Source organism: Jaculus jaculus, chromosome 14, assembly GCF_020740685.1.
Source record: "Jaculus jaculus isolate mJacJac1 chromosome 14, mJacJac1.mat.Y.cur, whole genome shotgun sequence".
Lineage (NCBI taxonomy): Eukaryota > Metazoa > Chordata > Mammalia > Rodentia > Dipodidae > Jaculus > Jaculus jaculus.
In genome coordinates, this window is record NC_059115.1 from 78,792,864 (window position 1) to 78,809,347 (window position 16,484).

Sequence of the window (16,484 nt, forward strand, 5' to 3'; positions counted from 1 at the left end):
GCTCGGCTCGGCCGCGCACGCACGCCGCCTCTGTTTGTACACAGTGCGCTCCGGGCCGCCCGCCCGCTCCAGCTCCCGCCTCATTGTTCTCAAGTCGGAGCTCCGCAGCCTCGGCGGCGACAGCGTCGCGAGCCTCGCGCCCCGCACCGGCCCGCCCGCTGCCGTCGCCCGCGCCCCGCCTGGCGCGCCTGCCTCGGCCGGGGACGCCCCCGCAGCCCGGGGCTGAGCCCGCCGCCGCCGCCCGCTCTCCGGAGCTCTCCAGCCGGCGTGCGCCCAGGGCGCAGGCGAAAGGGGAGGCGCCCTCGCTCGGGGCCACCGCGCTCCAGCGCCCTCTCCAAGAATTTTCGAAAGCGCTGCGGGAAGAAGACGTCTCCGGGAAGCCGGTGCCTGCGGCGGCGTCTCCTGCTACCCTGCGGTGCCACCTCGGCGACCGTGCCCTCCGTGACGACCCCTGACCAGCCGGGGTCGCGGTCCCAGACCTACGATCATCATGAAACGCTGGGTCGCCGCCTGGTTCTTGGTTGGGCTCAGTCTCTGCGTACCCCAGTTCGGCAAAGGTAAGGTGAAGGGACCCGGGTCACCCGGTGCGGGACGGGCTGGGAGTCCCCGGGGAAATGCTGCGCAAGGGGTGTCAGGTGCGGGTCTTCAGTGGGTGCCGCGGGCGGGCGGCGCGGGCGAGGTGACGCTTCCTAGCTGTCGGCAGAAAGTGCTAGCAAAAGTCCGAATGGAGTACTCGGGCTGAGCCTGGAGAGATGGGAGAAGTGTGGGGTGTAGGGGGGGGACCCCGAAACCAGCTACTGTCAAGCTCTCTGGGCCACGGGTGGCTACATGACCCTTGGATAGCAAATGCTGAGGATGCTGTGGCGGGAGCGCCCGGAGAGAGAGATGACTGCGCCCCAGGCGTCAACTAGATGCGGGGAAAATCCGGATCATCGCTGGGCAGTGCGCCCTGGTGATGGGCTCTGGCGCCGGGAGAAGCGGAGGGGACTCAGAACCTGGACCAGACCTTAGGAGTTTTGGTCAGCGGTCCGATGGGACAGGGGTCCCTGGGCCACCCGATTTCTCGCGGGGTCCTTTTCCCAGAGCCTTGAACCAGTCAAAACAACCTGCCTGTTCTGAGCCCGGAGGCCCAGCTTTGCGGTGCCGTCTCCTTGGATAAAAGCATAACTCTTAGTTACAGACAATTCTTACATGCAAGCCAATCTTGGCCCACCCCGCCTCCCGCCCAGGAGTGTAAAAGTTGTTAAGAGCTGGTCTGACTGTATTTCACGACTTGCATGAAAACAACATCATATATATATATATATATATTCATTTCAAGCAATCATATCAAAACACTCTTGAAGAAATGCAGGACTTCCTCTCCTCCTGAGTTGTTCTGGGGACCGCCCGGTCTGATGGAGGAGGTTAGCAACCCAGGTCCGGATTCCCTCTGGCCTCTAGCCAGGGATAAATGGGAAGGGGTGGTGAAAGCGAGGTTCAAAGGAGGCGCTGGGGAGCCGGCCCTATCTGGGATGCTGGCGGCCTCCTGTGAGCGGTCTTCTGCTAATAGAATCCTCGCCGGCAGCTCCAAGTAGGGGCGAGAGCGCTGCCTGGCTTTAAACGCTGTGCATCTGAACCCGGGACTTAGGATAAAAATGCGTTGACTCGAATCCACTTGAGAATCGACTCCGCGTGGACATTTTACAATACCCGTCTCTCCACCCACCTTTGGTTTGGCAGATGGGCTCTTGGGTGACTTTGCCCTGGAAGCTAGGCGTTTTGGCCAGTAGGGAGCAGAGGCGGCACTTCGCCGCCACCGTCTCCCCTCTACCCCCCAGGGTGGCTGTTTCCCCGGCGGGTATGCAGGAGGGCGGGTGCTGGTCTCGCTGGTGATCGCCAAAGTACCCTGATCGTCACCCAGTAGCTGCAGCCACTCCACTGGAGATTAGGGAACGGAAGGGATTCTGGGGGCTGTTACACCCCAGGTAATGATTCCAAACCGTTTTTTTTTTTTTTTTTCCTTGCTTGCATTCCTCCTGCACTCTAATGCCTTAGCAGGAACAGAAAGCTAAGCTCTGCAGGCACTCTCCTTGTTTCTTCAGCAGCCTTTGGTCCCACAGCAAACACACACACACACATACACACTCTCTCCCTCCCCCTCTCTCTCCCTCCCTCTCTCTCTCCCTCTCTCTCTCTCTCTTACACACACACACACACACACACACACACACACACACACACACACTACACCCTGTCACCGCCTCAACCATCTGCCCTGTACAAGGGTGACGGGGTGAAATGTTGGACAGCTCTTGCCTGGCCTCATGTACTTGCAGGAGCCCAGGGCACTAGGAGAGTTTTTGCTGGCCTGAACTCAGTCTCTTTACATCCTCTTAGACAATGCTTAGCGAGATCCCCCATATTATTTCAGCTGATTTCTCCGTTTTAAAGCAAGCCTGTGTAGGTAGAGGAGAGAGCTTTAAGGAAAGAAACGGACCACTTTGAATGAGCTCTTTCTGTTTTATCTTGCACCTCTCTTAATTTTTCCACTTAGCTCTTCCCAAGGCAGAATAGAACTTGAATGTCAGCTGCAAACAACTAAACTTTGGGAAAACTTACTAAAGCCAGAGTCAACACAGAGTCTCGCCCGTCATATATCTAAGACACTAAGCGTCTTACAGAAATTGGTGTCTTCTCTCTGCGAGTCACAATTCGTGTGCATTAATGATTTGGATTTGATGAGGATATATTACTTCTTTTATTAGTCATCTTTATTTTAGAATTAAACCGATGGATCAGTCAGATTGAATATTTTATTAACTCCTAAATTATTCATCATTATGGGTTGCTCTAAAAAATTCAATAGCATGCACACAGTTGAAGCAAGCACGTGCCTTCTTATGCAATCTGTCCTGTGCCTGTATTTTGTGTCTAAAGTCTTTAGGCAAATAGCACTGTCTAAAAATGTGTAGACATGCCCTAAAGCTTATGAATCATTGGCATTTGCCATTCCATCTTTTAATGAATAGTGATATATTTAGTTAATTCTATCTGGAATATATTAATATGTGCAGAATCTCACTTCAGATAGCACTATGCCTCTGTAATTAACATACCAACATTTATGTTGGAATGACAGGTTTCTGGAAGTGATTTTACCATTGCAGTTTTCTGTCTTCATCATCTATATTGCATTTCCATTAACTTTATACTTAAGAAATAATTGCTAACTTCAGATAAAAGGTGCAACATTTAAAATTAATTTCCTGTGTTGGATTGCAGACAGCGATAAAAAGGCATAACGCATGCAGCTGTGGCAGTGTGAGATGACTGTGTATTTGAGACCGTGGCATGCAGTGCCATGGGGCAGCACAACTTTGTCCTTGGTTCTCATATAGTTGCTTTGAGTATTTCATAAGTGTCCCCTCAGATTGTGGATGTGCTTTGTTTTAGAATTTACATGGATTTAGAAAAAAGATAATTTACATTATAATATAGTTATATGAAATGAAATGCTTTATTTTCTTTTCTTGATTTTGAAGTTGCAAAGATCTTACAAATAAGAAAATGTATTGAACTTCTGAATAGTTCCTTGAATTAAAGCTCAGCCACATTTCTATCAAATGTATTATAGTTACTGTCTGTAAGACATGAATTCAGTATATAGTATCTCTTATTAAAATTTCCCTTTTTCTCTGGTAGCTATGAGTTTTCCCTTTCATAAAATTATAGCAATTTAAATGATTGAAATACACATGACTACAATAACATAGCTTGGATACTCAGTATCAGTACAAAGCACTTAATGTTTTAGTGCCCAAAGTATTTTAGATTTCATTTTCTTGTTGTTTATTGTGTTTTGTTTTCTTAATTATGTACTCTTAAGATATCTAACCTTTGGAAAACTTTCCAATAATGACATGGGCTGTGTAGATTATTTATAATTTGTGTACCAGTTTTAAGTCAAAACCACTGGAGAGTTTTCTAAAGCCCAAGAACATAATTTTGATATGTTTACTGCATACACTTGAAGGTACAATAGCTTTGAGTATGATTTATGATGTACTAGTTTTATTGTATCCTTGCCAAAAGAAAAACCTGTGTAGATTTCAGCCCTTAGTTTAAACCAGAAATAAATCATAGTAACCAGGTACTGAGTAAAAAAGGGTAAATTTTGCAAATATGTAATTAGTATTTTCTCTAGTTGTTAAATAATTTACCCTTTTTATTTGCTAAATATTTTCACACTTTCATAAATATATATAAAACTAATACCATAGTATTCTTAATTTTCAATTTTTGTCTATGACTGAAGGAAATTTTCCATTATATTTGTTCTTATTTGGGGTTTTCTTCTAGCACACGTGCTGATTGCAATAACTTTTGGAGAATCTAAGATAACATACATTTGTGTATAGTTAAATGTCTGTCAGTGTGATGTGGAACAATTATTAAAGTTCCTCCTCGTTTCTTAAGAATGCTAAAAAATAAGTGTATGACCTCATAAACTGAACTATTAGTCAACATACCTATTAAAACTCTTTGGTTCCAGTGTTGTTGAAGGCAAGTCTGAAATCAACTGTGCCCTCACCAGCAGGTGTCAGAATAATCAATGAAGATATTTTAAAACCAAAGAGAAAAAAATTAAAAACCTAAGTAGTTAATGCTAAACTGAAAATCCAAATGAGTGCACTTTTTATAATAACACTGATGTTCGTTTTTAGTGCCTCCCCGAGAGAGATAGGAAGGGATGAGTTGCCCAGGCAGACTGGTTGCACCATCAGATTTTAACTTGGAAACGTCCCTCTGCCACACACATCCATACTCACGCAGGTGGAACCCCTTCTTTCATGGAAGTCTCCTCAAGTGCACCTAGAACGGGGGCATCACTCTGGTGAAACAAGCACTACTGAAATTTCTAGGACAATTTCAAAGCTGACTTTCCATGTGTATTTTAAGTTTCGTAAGTAGAAGTCCTAAATTGGTTTACTTGAATAAATGTATTTAACATATATGTAAATAGTGATTTTCTGGGAGATGCAAGTTTCTAACTAGCTCAGTCTGTGGCCACAGGAGCCTGAATGGCATGATAAACAGACTGTGACAATTCATGCACATGTATATGTCTATTAGGTAGGAATATCTGGCAATGATTTGAAATCCTTTTGTCTTTAATTGGTGTTTACAATAAGTTAGTTCTAGCTTATGTGAATCTAGCCCTTAAGAGCTGTTTACAGATGCACCATCCTCCCCTCACTGTGAGTTCTCTGGCTTTTTACATGGTCGCTGGCAATGTAATATGCTGTGTTTTCTGTGACATTTGTCTTGTGTTAATTTACCCTAAGATTAAAAAGAACCCCCATTTCTCCCATTCCACTTTTTTTTTTCCTCCCATTTGCCTTTTCCTTGCCAGAGAGCAAAGTAGACAAAATATCTTCACTTTTTTTCTTGCAAGGAATAAAATAAGATAAAAATATAATGCCCCTCCCAACCAAAACCTGAGCTTTGAAATATTAATGAAAATCAATTGTGAATTGAATTAAGGTACAAGTCAAGAGTTTAACATCTCCACTTGATCATAATTCCTTGCCTAACACTGTCAAGTCCACAGCAATTTCTCTCTCCATCCCACGTGCAGAATTCATGTATTTCACAGTTTCATCCATGTAATGCATACTTGGAGCCTGTGAGAATCAGAAACTCCTAACCACTGAAAATAGATGTCACACTGGGGACTGGGACTGTGTATTATACTTGAGCAATCTATTTATGTTGACTTTTGCCTCCCTGGGTTTTCTTTAAGCTGCATCCAGAAAATGAAGGACATATATAAGGTGATTGGCCAGGCTTAACCTAAGCAATACAATGTGTCAGCTGTCAAGGAACAAAGCCTGCACAAGTGTTTGCTAACTAGTGATGCTTTTATGACTTCATATAAACTGTTTTCATAAAGTTGGAACATTTAGCCACAGAGCAAGAAAATTGTAAGAGCTTACAGGCATCACCTATGATAATTCATGTCAGTATCAGCTGTGTACCTAATGGAAAAATTAACTGCAATGTATTCATTATTTGGGGGTAAAAGACACTGACATAAATAACTTATTAACAAAATACTTTTAGTAAAATATTTAAGCTTGAAAATCTACACTGAGGATGAGAGTTAGAAATCTGAGAAGCAATCATTTTTACCCAACATGGCAGGGAAAAAAAAAAAAAAACTTGTCTCTTTTTTTTGTTTATTTTAATTTTTATTTATGTGAGAGTGACAGAGAAAGAGGCAAATAGAGAGAGAGAGAAAAGGGTGTGTCAGGGCCTCCAGCTGCTGCAAACAAACTCCAGACACATGTGCTCCTTGTGCATCTAGCTAATGTGGGTCCTGGGGAATCGAGCCTCCAACCGGGGTCCTTAGGCTTCACAGGCAAGTGCTTAACTTCTAAGCAATCTCTCCAGCCCAAAATCTTGTCTTTTAAAATTTATTTTCCTAATATAATCAAACAAAGGTATTATAAAACAGTTAAGTTTCATTGAAAAGAGGTAGATCTTTTAATTCAGATGTGTTGAAATTATTGGACTACATACTATAAGAAAATGTATTGTTATTGTAAGATTTGTTTAAGGGAAGATTTCAGTGTACTGGTGAGACCAGCACGTTCATGTAGAACATAGTTGAAGGTGCCTTAAACACTATAGTGCTTTAGAATGTGACTGCGGTTATGGAGAAAGAGGATCAATGAGTCTTTTCTGCTTCTCTTTTCTAAGACATAGCTTATTAAAGTATTTGGTCTCTTTTGACAACTTACTTATTCCGTGAATCAGAAGGCACTGGTTTTAGTCCCTGTTATAAGGCCCTGTGCTTAGGTTGAAGGGAATCTGTAAACAGGGTTCGGCCACTATGCACCTCTTAAGGTTTATGCTTCATATTTGACAAAGTGGTTTATTTTTAGAATATGAAGTAATCCTTTAAGTCCCTTGTACATCGGTCAGGATGACTATTTCAATTTTGCTTGTACTGGAGACTATGAAGGCAGCCATGATAAAATGGGCTCTTGACATTTCAGAAAAAAAATAAATAAATCTAGAACAGTCAAATGGGAGCATTAAAGAATATTTTTATTTTAAATAAATGGAACAATCCTCCCTGTGATGTGGAGACATTTCCCACTTATAGATTAAGTCTGTCATTACTTTCACAATAACCTTCTCTTCACATTTATTTTTCTTTCCAAGAGCTAGGACATGATTTTCCCTGACACTACATATTGTTGTAATCTTGTATATTACAAACAATAATTATTGGCAAAGGCCAAATAACAATTATAATACTTAATAGTAAATTCTAATCTCTCACTTCATTTCTTTTGTAGAGTCAGGACTTGGCACAGTATTAGACAAAACAATCACAAAACCAAGCAACAACCTTCGCAATAAACCCAATGTAGAGTTTCCATATTCTTTTAAGTAAATGAAATTAGTATACCCACCAATACATTTCACTGATCTTCAGGAAATATTTAAATAGCAGTATGTCATATATATATATATATATATATATATATATATATATATATATATATATATTATATATATTAGGTCAAAGCCATTTTCAGGGGCTTTCAAAGCTTTGTTTTCCACTTGCGATCTGTGTTTTAGAAAGAGCCTACTTTGAAAATAGTTTTAAATGCTTTTACTAAAGCACTGATAAAAATGTATTAAAACACAAGGCTATGAAGTACTTTCTGTTTGTTGTGAATCGTCAATTAAAAGAAATCCTACTGCTAAGTAACAGGTTTCTTAGTTAGATAAAAAGTTGTGACATTCTATTCATCTTTAATTTGGCAAATAAGAAATACTTTTATAGGCATATCTTGTTTCTTTTCTTTTTTAATGGGAGAGCATGAGAGAAAATGAGAGAGTGGGGGGGGGGAGAGTATTGTCATGCCAGGGCCTCCCGCCAATGCATTCAAAGTCTGGCCACACGTGCAACCTTGTGCACATGTGTCATCTTGTGCACCTGGTTTATGTGGGTTCTGGGGAGTCAAACTTGAATCCTTGGTCTTCACAGAGAAGTGCCTTAACCAGTAAGTCATCTTTCCAGCCCCATTCCTTTCTTTACATTACATAGGGCCACCAACCATAGCAGCACCAGCATCTTGCTAGACATGTCAACAGAAAGATCCTTACTCTGATTGGTCTCTGAGTTCCAGTGCTTACGTCTAGCATGCGCCTCGTGCTCTGGCACTGTTCCCACTGACACTACCCAGGGAGCCCGGCCCTGTTACTATTGGCAAGAAAATGAGAAAATGGGTATACAGATAGCTGCCACCATTACAGAGAAACTAAGGAACTTGTGATTCAGAATTTAGAGCAAGTCTACACTCTGCCTCATCAACTACTAAGAAATGTGGCCCAGAGAGTGATAGGCTGTGTGTCGCAGCGTGGCGTCTTGAAAGGCTAGTGCCACCCATAGCGACATGTCTTTGTGATGAAGCTTCATGCTTGATCCCCAGCTGCTACAGACTTTGAGCTGGAGGAGGCATGGCCCTGGGGTGGGCCTTGAAGTTTATTGGTCCGTGACAGCTCCTGACATGACCAGGTGAATCCCCTGGCTGTCTACTCTACTCCTACCAAGGGTGCCCCACCCAGTTATGATGTAAGCTGCTTCTAGTGGGATGATGTGTCCCAGCAACAAGGAGGTAATGGCTAGACATGAAGATGTATGGAATAATTTAATTCTTTCAAAAACATGTGCATCCCACCTAAGTTAAGTGGTAATTATTTAGGAAGGTATACATTATACTTATTCTTTGGGACAGTTATATAAATTTTAAATAATTCAAATTTAAATTATTTAACATTTAAAAAAAGAAATGACTTAAATTTTAAGTTGTAAAACTGTCATATAGCTCTTTCTACATATAGAAATAAATGAGCGAGTTCTTTTGGTCATAAAGAATGAATATGAATAGTACATATTTCAGAATGCTGAAGTAGTGAGAGTACTAAAGAGAGAGGTGGTGTTGAGAAGTAATTTCAAACACGTTTTTATCAAGATTTTACCATACAGATTTGTTCTCAGATGACGTGCCAGGATTATGTGTTTTTTTTTTCTAGAATTTTGTCACTTCTCTGCATTGTACCATGCTATTGAATGTCATGTGTAGAATCATGAGTTCTTTGTAATTTTCAGTTTCATAACCCTACACAAAGGATTTCAGTTGTTAACAATGTTCTTATTTAATTTGCTTCATATACTCTATGTTAGCTGCTTGAACTGGTGACAAAATACCTGATGAAAGCCACTTACAGAACAGGGGTTTACTGCGGGTGGCAACTTGAGGTAAGTTAGCCCAGCCTGGCAGGGAGCTACGGCGGCAATAGCATGGGTAGTGGTCACCTGCAGCCCACCTCAAGAGATAGAGAGAGATTACTGTCATTTTCCCCTTTTATAAATCTGTGAACCCAGGCCATTTAGTGGTACCACTCACATTTAAGGTAAGTTTTTCTACCTTAAGTTACTTAAATCTAGAAACTCTCATAGGCATGCCCAGAGACTAGTTTCTGTTGTGATTCTAATTCCTATAGAGTTTAAAATTGAGATTGATCACCACACAGCACACACTTAATTTTATTTCTGTGGAACCTATTAAGAAATAATAGCTAAATAAAAATAATCTTTTATCCTTAAAAGAAGAAAGAAATGCTAGTTGAATAGCCAGGTATGGTGACACATACTTATAACTCATACACTAGGAAGGTGGAGGAAGGGGGTTTATAGTTCAAAACCAGCCTGGGATACACAGTGAGATGCTGTCTCATAAAAGTTAAGAAGACCTGGGATTAGTCCAGTGACAAAGTGATTGGCATTCTATGCAAGACTCTGAGCTCCTGTCTGGAAAAAATGAATTAAAAAGACAAACAAAGGCATCAAATACTCTGAAACCATAGCAAACATAAAATTATATTTCTAGTTTACTTGGCTAGAATTAACCAAAATATAGTTTTTCAAGTACCTGCAAAAAAGATTACTTAAATACTTCTTAAAATACTGGAAGTTGTATCATGCAAATGTGTAGAGCATTCTCATTAAAATCTCTCTTTGTGTGGCTGTATAAAGTAAGAGCTGAAATGGATTCCCTATTCTTTATTCTATAACTTTTCCTAAAATAATGAAATGGTAGTTAAAATTCATAACCAATTTCACATTTGCTGTAGGCGACATGTGCAGAGAAAGTATTCATAACCTAATTTAACAAGTCGAGAACTTGAGATTTGAAAAACTCATGTGACCTAGAATTCATAGAACAGGAGAGCCTGAAATTAAGTCTCCACATTCTGACTTCAACCACTCATGATTGTTCCCTACCGGGCTATGTTGCTTGTGGTAGTTATGTTGTGCTGCTTTCCTTCCATTCTTGAAATTAAATATGAGAAGAGTTGGTGTTGATTTTTCAGTACCTGTGCCTAAGTGCTTTCCACTCATCATGTGCAGTTTTGTTCGGTGTCAGACTCCTCCACTCTTTAGACTTTATTACTAGATTTCTGTCACCCTTCCATTCCTCACTGGCTCCAGAACTTGCTTCACCTTAAAAATTTTAATTTAGGCAGGAGGGATGGCTTAGCGGTTAAAGCCAAAAGACCCAGTTTCAATTCCCCAGGACCTACCTAAGGTGGCGCATGCATCTCGAGTTTGTTTGCAGAGGCTGGAGGCCCTGGTGCGCCCATTTTTTTTCTCTCTTTCTCTCCCTTTCTCTCAAGTAAAAATGTAAATAAAAAATATGAAAAACCAACTTGAATCTATACAAGTCTGTGACTCTTTTAGCATTAGGATGTTAAATTTCTTATAAGTTTCCAGCACCAATGACTTCGATCTCTATGCTTTAGAAACTTTTTGGCAATATTCTCCATTAGAATTATTGGTTACATGAAATCACTCAGCTGCCAGCATTTGAATTTCTCAGCATTTCCATTTCTCACTGGAGTTTTCTGTCTCTTATTTTCCTTGATCTTCAGCCCCTCTCTCTCCACCCATGACACTAGTATAATCCCCAGTCTTTATCTCTCTTGTTCCTGCACCTGGTCTGTGTGTTTAACTATTGATAGAGGAAAAAAAAATTATGAATTTTCCCAGTGTTTTGTCCTGTATTTTATTTGCTATGATGATATTAATACCTTTGCTCCACTGATTCCCAAATTAACTTAGATTTATTCCTATCTCTGGTATGCCATCCAGAAAATGCAAATATGGTCCATACATGGGGAGGAGTTTGGTTACTAAAATAATTAAAGCAGAAAAATAGGCATAGATTGGTGAATATGAATTCCCATGCATTTGTAATGTTGGTAGTTTTAAATAATATTGTATAGCTATGGACACTATGGTTAACATCAAGTGGTGAAAATATTGGAAAAATTATCTATGAGAGTCTTAAGGAGTCAAAGATAAAGATCCCAGGAGAAATAGGTGGAGAGGTTGACAATGAATAGGGAGGAGAAATCCCTGGTATGTTGTAAAAATCAAGGGTATTTATAAGTAGAGGTAGTGAGAACTAAGACATATGACTTAAATGGGAAGACTTAAGCAAAGAAAAAAAAATATTCTAGGAATGGTGTTGAGAAATGGGAACTGCAAGTCATGAGGTGGTGTATGTGAATGGTATTGATTTCAGAATGGTACTGAAGGGTGAGCAGTGATGCTGAGGAGAGATGATTTCTTATAGCGCCTGGCCAGATGTAAAAGCCCAATCCAAAAGTGGTCCTTGTACCTATAATGACTGATATAATCTTATGTAAAAGGATACTTTATACAACTTTACACAATATTTCTCTGAAGTTGCACAGTATATTAAATGTCATTTTCCTCAGGCAGCTGTGAATATAGATAGCAGACTGGATAAGTTATCAGGACCCAAACTAGGTTTGATAGATTCAAATCCAAGGACCGTTTCATGGTGTAATTAGGGAAGTGTCCTAATTCCTACAGGAATCTTGTGTATATTTAAAGCGCAGCTAGGGGCTGGGAGGCGTTCTGCAGTGATGCCCTGACCTACTTTACCATGTTCAGATGGACTTCTGTGCATTCTGAGGTCAGCACTGTTACTGGTTACTAGGAATAGCCAATAAATCTGGTTGGTAGCTTTAATTTTTTGCTTGTGTTTGGGTCGTTTGTTCAAATTGTTATTACTGAAAGCAATGGGCACAATTTCAGGTAGGATTTCCCTTTTTCTAATGTAACTATGTAACCTCACACACAAAGATGGCATTTACCTCAAATTTACAAGTGTCACATTTAGGAACATACAATGTTCCTTACATAGTTTCTGACATGCTCAAGTTGTACATTTTTTTCTCTTTAATCTGTCTTGTAAGCCATTCCTTTCATTGCTTTTTTTTCATTGCCTTTCATCGGAAACCCATCCAAGTAGCCTGCATATTTATTCCACAGGCTTGCCAATTTCAGCAGAGAATTCCAGGGATGTACTTTCTGAAGTACTGCTGGCCATACTTCTCTGTATTTTTTAATTGTGAAAGTAAATTTAATTTTAATTTGATATTGAAGTGTTATTTATTTATTTTTTTCTTGTAGGCCACCTTCGCTTAAAGAATATATACATAAGCCATGGATATTTTTTCTCTTCTCATAATTGTATTATACACTGACATCATGGGAATTTCATTTAATGTATTTCCATTTTGTATTTAGCACATTTTAAAATATTTAATTATTTGAGATATATAAAGAAAAAGGAAGAAAGAGTTGGGTGGAGCAAGAGACTAGGGGTGAGCCAGGGCTCACCCCTAATGAACTCCAGCTACATAGGCGCTATGTGCATGTGACTTATGTTGCATTGGCGTATCAAACCTGGGCGCTTCAGCTTTGTGCCCAAGTGCCATAACTGCTCAGCCATCTCTTCAGTCTATTCAGTACATTTTCAAACTATTTTGTGAGTTGTGCTCTCCTGAGATGGATTTTGGAAAAACTTCAGTTGCTATGATTGCACCATGTCCATAAGCCTACGTTATCTCTCAAATTCTTATATTTGTTTTCTTTTTGAGGCCTTTATTCATTGATTTTGCAAACATCATTTCTATCTATTTCTGTGGGATCTTTTACTAGTTTACCTCTGGTTGGTAGTGTTGCCATTTTATTTCCCCAGCTGGCTTGTCAGCTTAACCGGCATGGTCTCAGAGCATCTGACTATCTTGTCCAAATAAACTATTCACTAACACAGACAACAAACACACACAAACACACACCAAAAACATAGATAACACACACACCAAAAACATAGATCACACACACACACCACAAATATAGATGATACACACACAACACATACATAGATAACACACACACACCACAAACATAGATCACACACACATAGATAACACACATATACCACACATAGATAACACACCACACATAGATAACACACACATACCACACACAGATAACACAAACACTCACCACAAACATAGATGACACACACACCAAAAACATAGAACACACATATACACACCACAAATATAGATGATACACACACTACACATACATAGATAACACACACACACACACCACAAACATAGATCACACACACATACCACACATAGATAACACACATATACCACACATAGATAACACACCACACATAGATAATACACACATACCACACAGAGATAACACAAACACTCACCACAAACATAGATAACACACACACATACCACACATAGATAACACACACACACATAACCACAAACATAGATAACACACACACACATAACCACAAACATAGATGACACGCACACACACCACCACCACCACCAACATAGATTAAAGCATGTACTTTTGCCTTTATTTTCACTCTATACTTTAAAAGTGACATATTTAAACAATTTTACTTATGTAATCACATTTTATTTACTTATTTTCTATCTTTTACCCATTGTACAGTAAGCCTGAAGAAAGCAGGAGAAATACCTACTTAATTTCCTGTTACAAATGTAATCTCAAACTCAGCTGTACTAATAGGTACTCAATTAATGTTTGCTAACTTTATGCCTACATCCATTAATAAAAATCAAAATAAATTATATTGTTATATAAAGCTCTATCTGATAAACAGAATACTCCTTTCGTACAGCTGCTAACATGCTCGATAACTTTCTGTCACTTGAGGCACTGATGCATTGACTTGAGTATTACCATGTAAGAAACATCTTTAGAAATCAGTAAGCACTTTAGTATTGGCCAACTTTCCAAGCTGAGTAAGGGCTGGAGAGATGGCTCAGCGGTAAAAGATACTTGGTTGCAAAGCCTGGGTTAAATTCTAGTACCCACGTTAAGCCAGGGGCACAAATTGGCACATGCATCTGGACTTCATACGCAGTTGCAGAAGGCCCTGACATGCCTATACTCTTTCTCTCTCTCCCTTCCCCTTCCTCTCTCTTTCTCTCTCCTTGAAAATAAATAATTTTTAAAAGACCAGGTAAATGAATGTACTAATGTCAAACTTATGAACACTTTAAAGGGAAGTTTAGGTTCTATCTTAAGTTTACACAATTGCAATAAAAGATAGGTGCAATTGTGTATGAAGTTAAACAAGTGGAAGTGTCATTTAGTAACCAAGCATTGATAAGAAAATTACATGTTGCCATCAAGGCTCCTAGAGGGTGCTTTTACCAGATAGAAGGGATGCAGGAAGGCCATTGCACTGTCCTGACAACCACGCCCCTCCGATCTCACCGCCAGTGCCTTCCTTCAACTGTGAACTTCCTCCCCACTCCACTCACACCTGTTGAGCTCTAACGATGTTGGCAGAGAAGGGAAGACAGCACCTGAAAGTTGTGTCAGCCCAGGAGCAGCAAATGTCGACAACAGCTCTGTTTATTTACTTGTGTAGTGACAATCTGTATGGCACCATAGACAGTCCTTCATCCCTTCAAGCAACGCTGAAACTCCTTTTTTATTCTTTAAAGTTCCTGTTGTTCTAGAACTCTTTATGTGACTGCATCTACAGTAACTGTCTTCTCCACATCTACTTTGAAAAATCTAGATGGTATTTCTTTCTAGAAATAAAGGAGATGGTAAAATATAATATTTGCTCTAGTTATATGCTAAGAAAAGTCTTTGGAAAGTATTGATTATTTTTAATCTGGAAAGGGAAATTAACTCTTCACAATTATTTTAGAATTTTATCATTTTTTAACCTATAAGCACTCATTAAAGTCAACCTACATATTGGCTATATTTATTGGCTTTACTTTTAACATAAATTCCTCTAAGTAGTATGCTAATATGCTTCACTATAAAGTGGATCATATATTCATGTAGGATTTTGGTTTAGTTTTATCATGGTAGAGTGTATAGAAGATTTTATGTCTTACCCATTCTTGGGTGTACTATTCAGTTGTGTTAACTAGATTCATAAGGTTGTGTAAGATGGACACATCCATGGTCATAACTATTTTCAGCTTGTAAAACTAAAGTGTTATTCCCATTAAGCAAAATGTGTTTAAAGTCCTTTTATATATTTAATATTGTATATTTACTTGTTTATTTGAGAGAGCATGAGAGAGGATGAAGGGTGCACCAGGGCCTCCAGCCACTTCAAACAAACTCCGGACACACGCATCACCTTGTTCATCTGGCTCACAGTCACCTGTCCACGAAAAGTTGAGTTACATACCAGCTTCAGCTACTGCTGAATGCTGACATAAACAGATTACGAGCAGCTTTTTGAGATTCTGTTTCTAATATGTTTGATGTATGCAAATCACCAGTGGAATCATTGAATCCTTTGGTAATTATCTTGTTAATTTCTGAGGAATTCCATACTGTTTTCCTCAGTGGGTGCAACATTTTACAGCCACATACCTACCAAGCATGGGTTTTCATTTCCCCATGTCCTCTTTAACACTTTCCACATTTACTTTTTTTGTGGATATAAGGTTATATTCTACTTTAATTTTAATTTGACTTCTATAATTATTAGTGTTATTGTGAATATTTTCATGTGCATATTGGTCAATGTCAACTCTTTTGGGTGAAATACCTGTACGATCTTTGTACATTCTTAAAGCAGGTGGTATTTTTACTATTAAATTTCAGAAGTTGTCTGTACTCTTGGCCTTTGAATTTTAGAGGTTGTCTATACTTTGAATATTGGTGTTTGAACTGAAATATGAGTTACAATTTTTTTTATCACTTTGTGAGTTAACTTTAGCTCCACAAAAAGTGTGTTTGATGCATACTTAAAATTTCATGAGTCTAATGCATGTGCCTATCTTTTCTTCTGTTAGTTGCAATCCTAGCACCACTTTCAGTAAGTCACTGTGGGATCCACAGGCGTGCACTGTTTGCCGTTGTCTCCCATTTTGTAGTTTCAGGTCTTAGATTTGGTTGGGTGCATTTGAAATAAGTTTTAAACAAAATATTAAGTAGTAGTACAACTTTATTCCATTTCATGTGGATATCCAATTTTCCTATGATCAATTGTTTAATT

At 39.5% G+C, this 16,484-nt stretch overlaps 1 protein-coding gene across 2 annotated transcripts in view; it reads left to right on the plus strand.

Annotated features, from left to right (window-relative positions):
• Nucleotides 1-289: 289 nt before the first annotated feature.
• The window catches only part of Edil3 (EGF like repeats and discoidin domains 3), a 413,243-nt gene continuing 397,048 nt past the window's right edge, over nt 290-16,484 (plus strand). The window contains exon 1 of one of the 2 annotated variants that reach the window (XM_004651638.2): nt 290-557. In XM_004651638.2, the coding sequence (XP_004651695.1) occupies nt 491-557 (67 nt within the window). In that variant the 5' untranslated portion in view covers nt 290-490. The remainder of the gene's footprint in view (nt 558-16,484) is intronic. The other variant, XM_045133604.1, reaches the window with a different exon arrangement.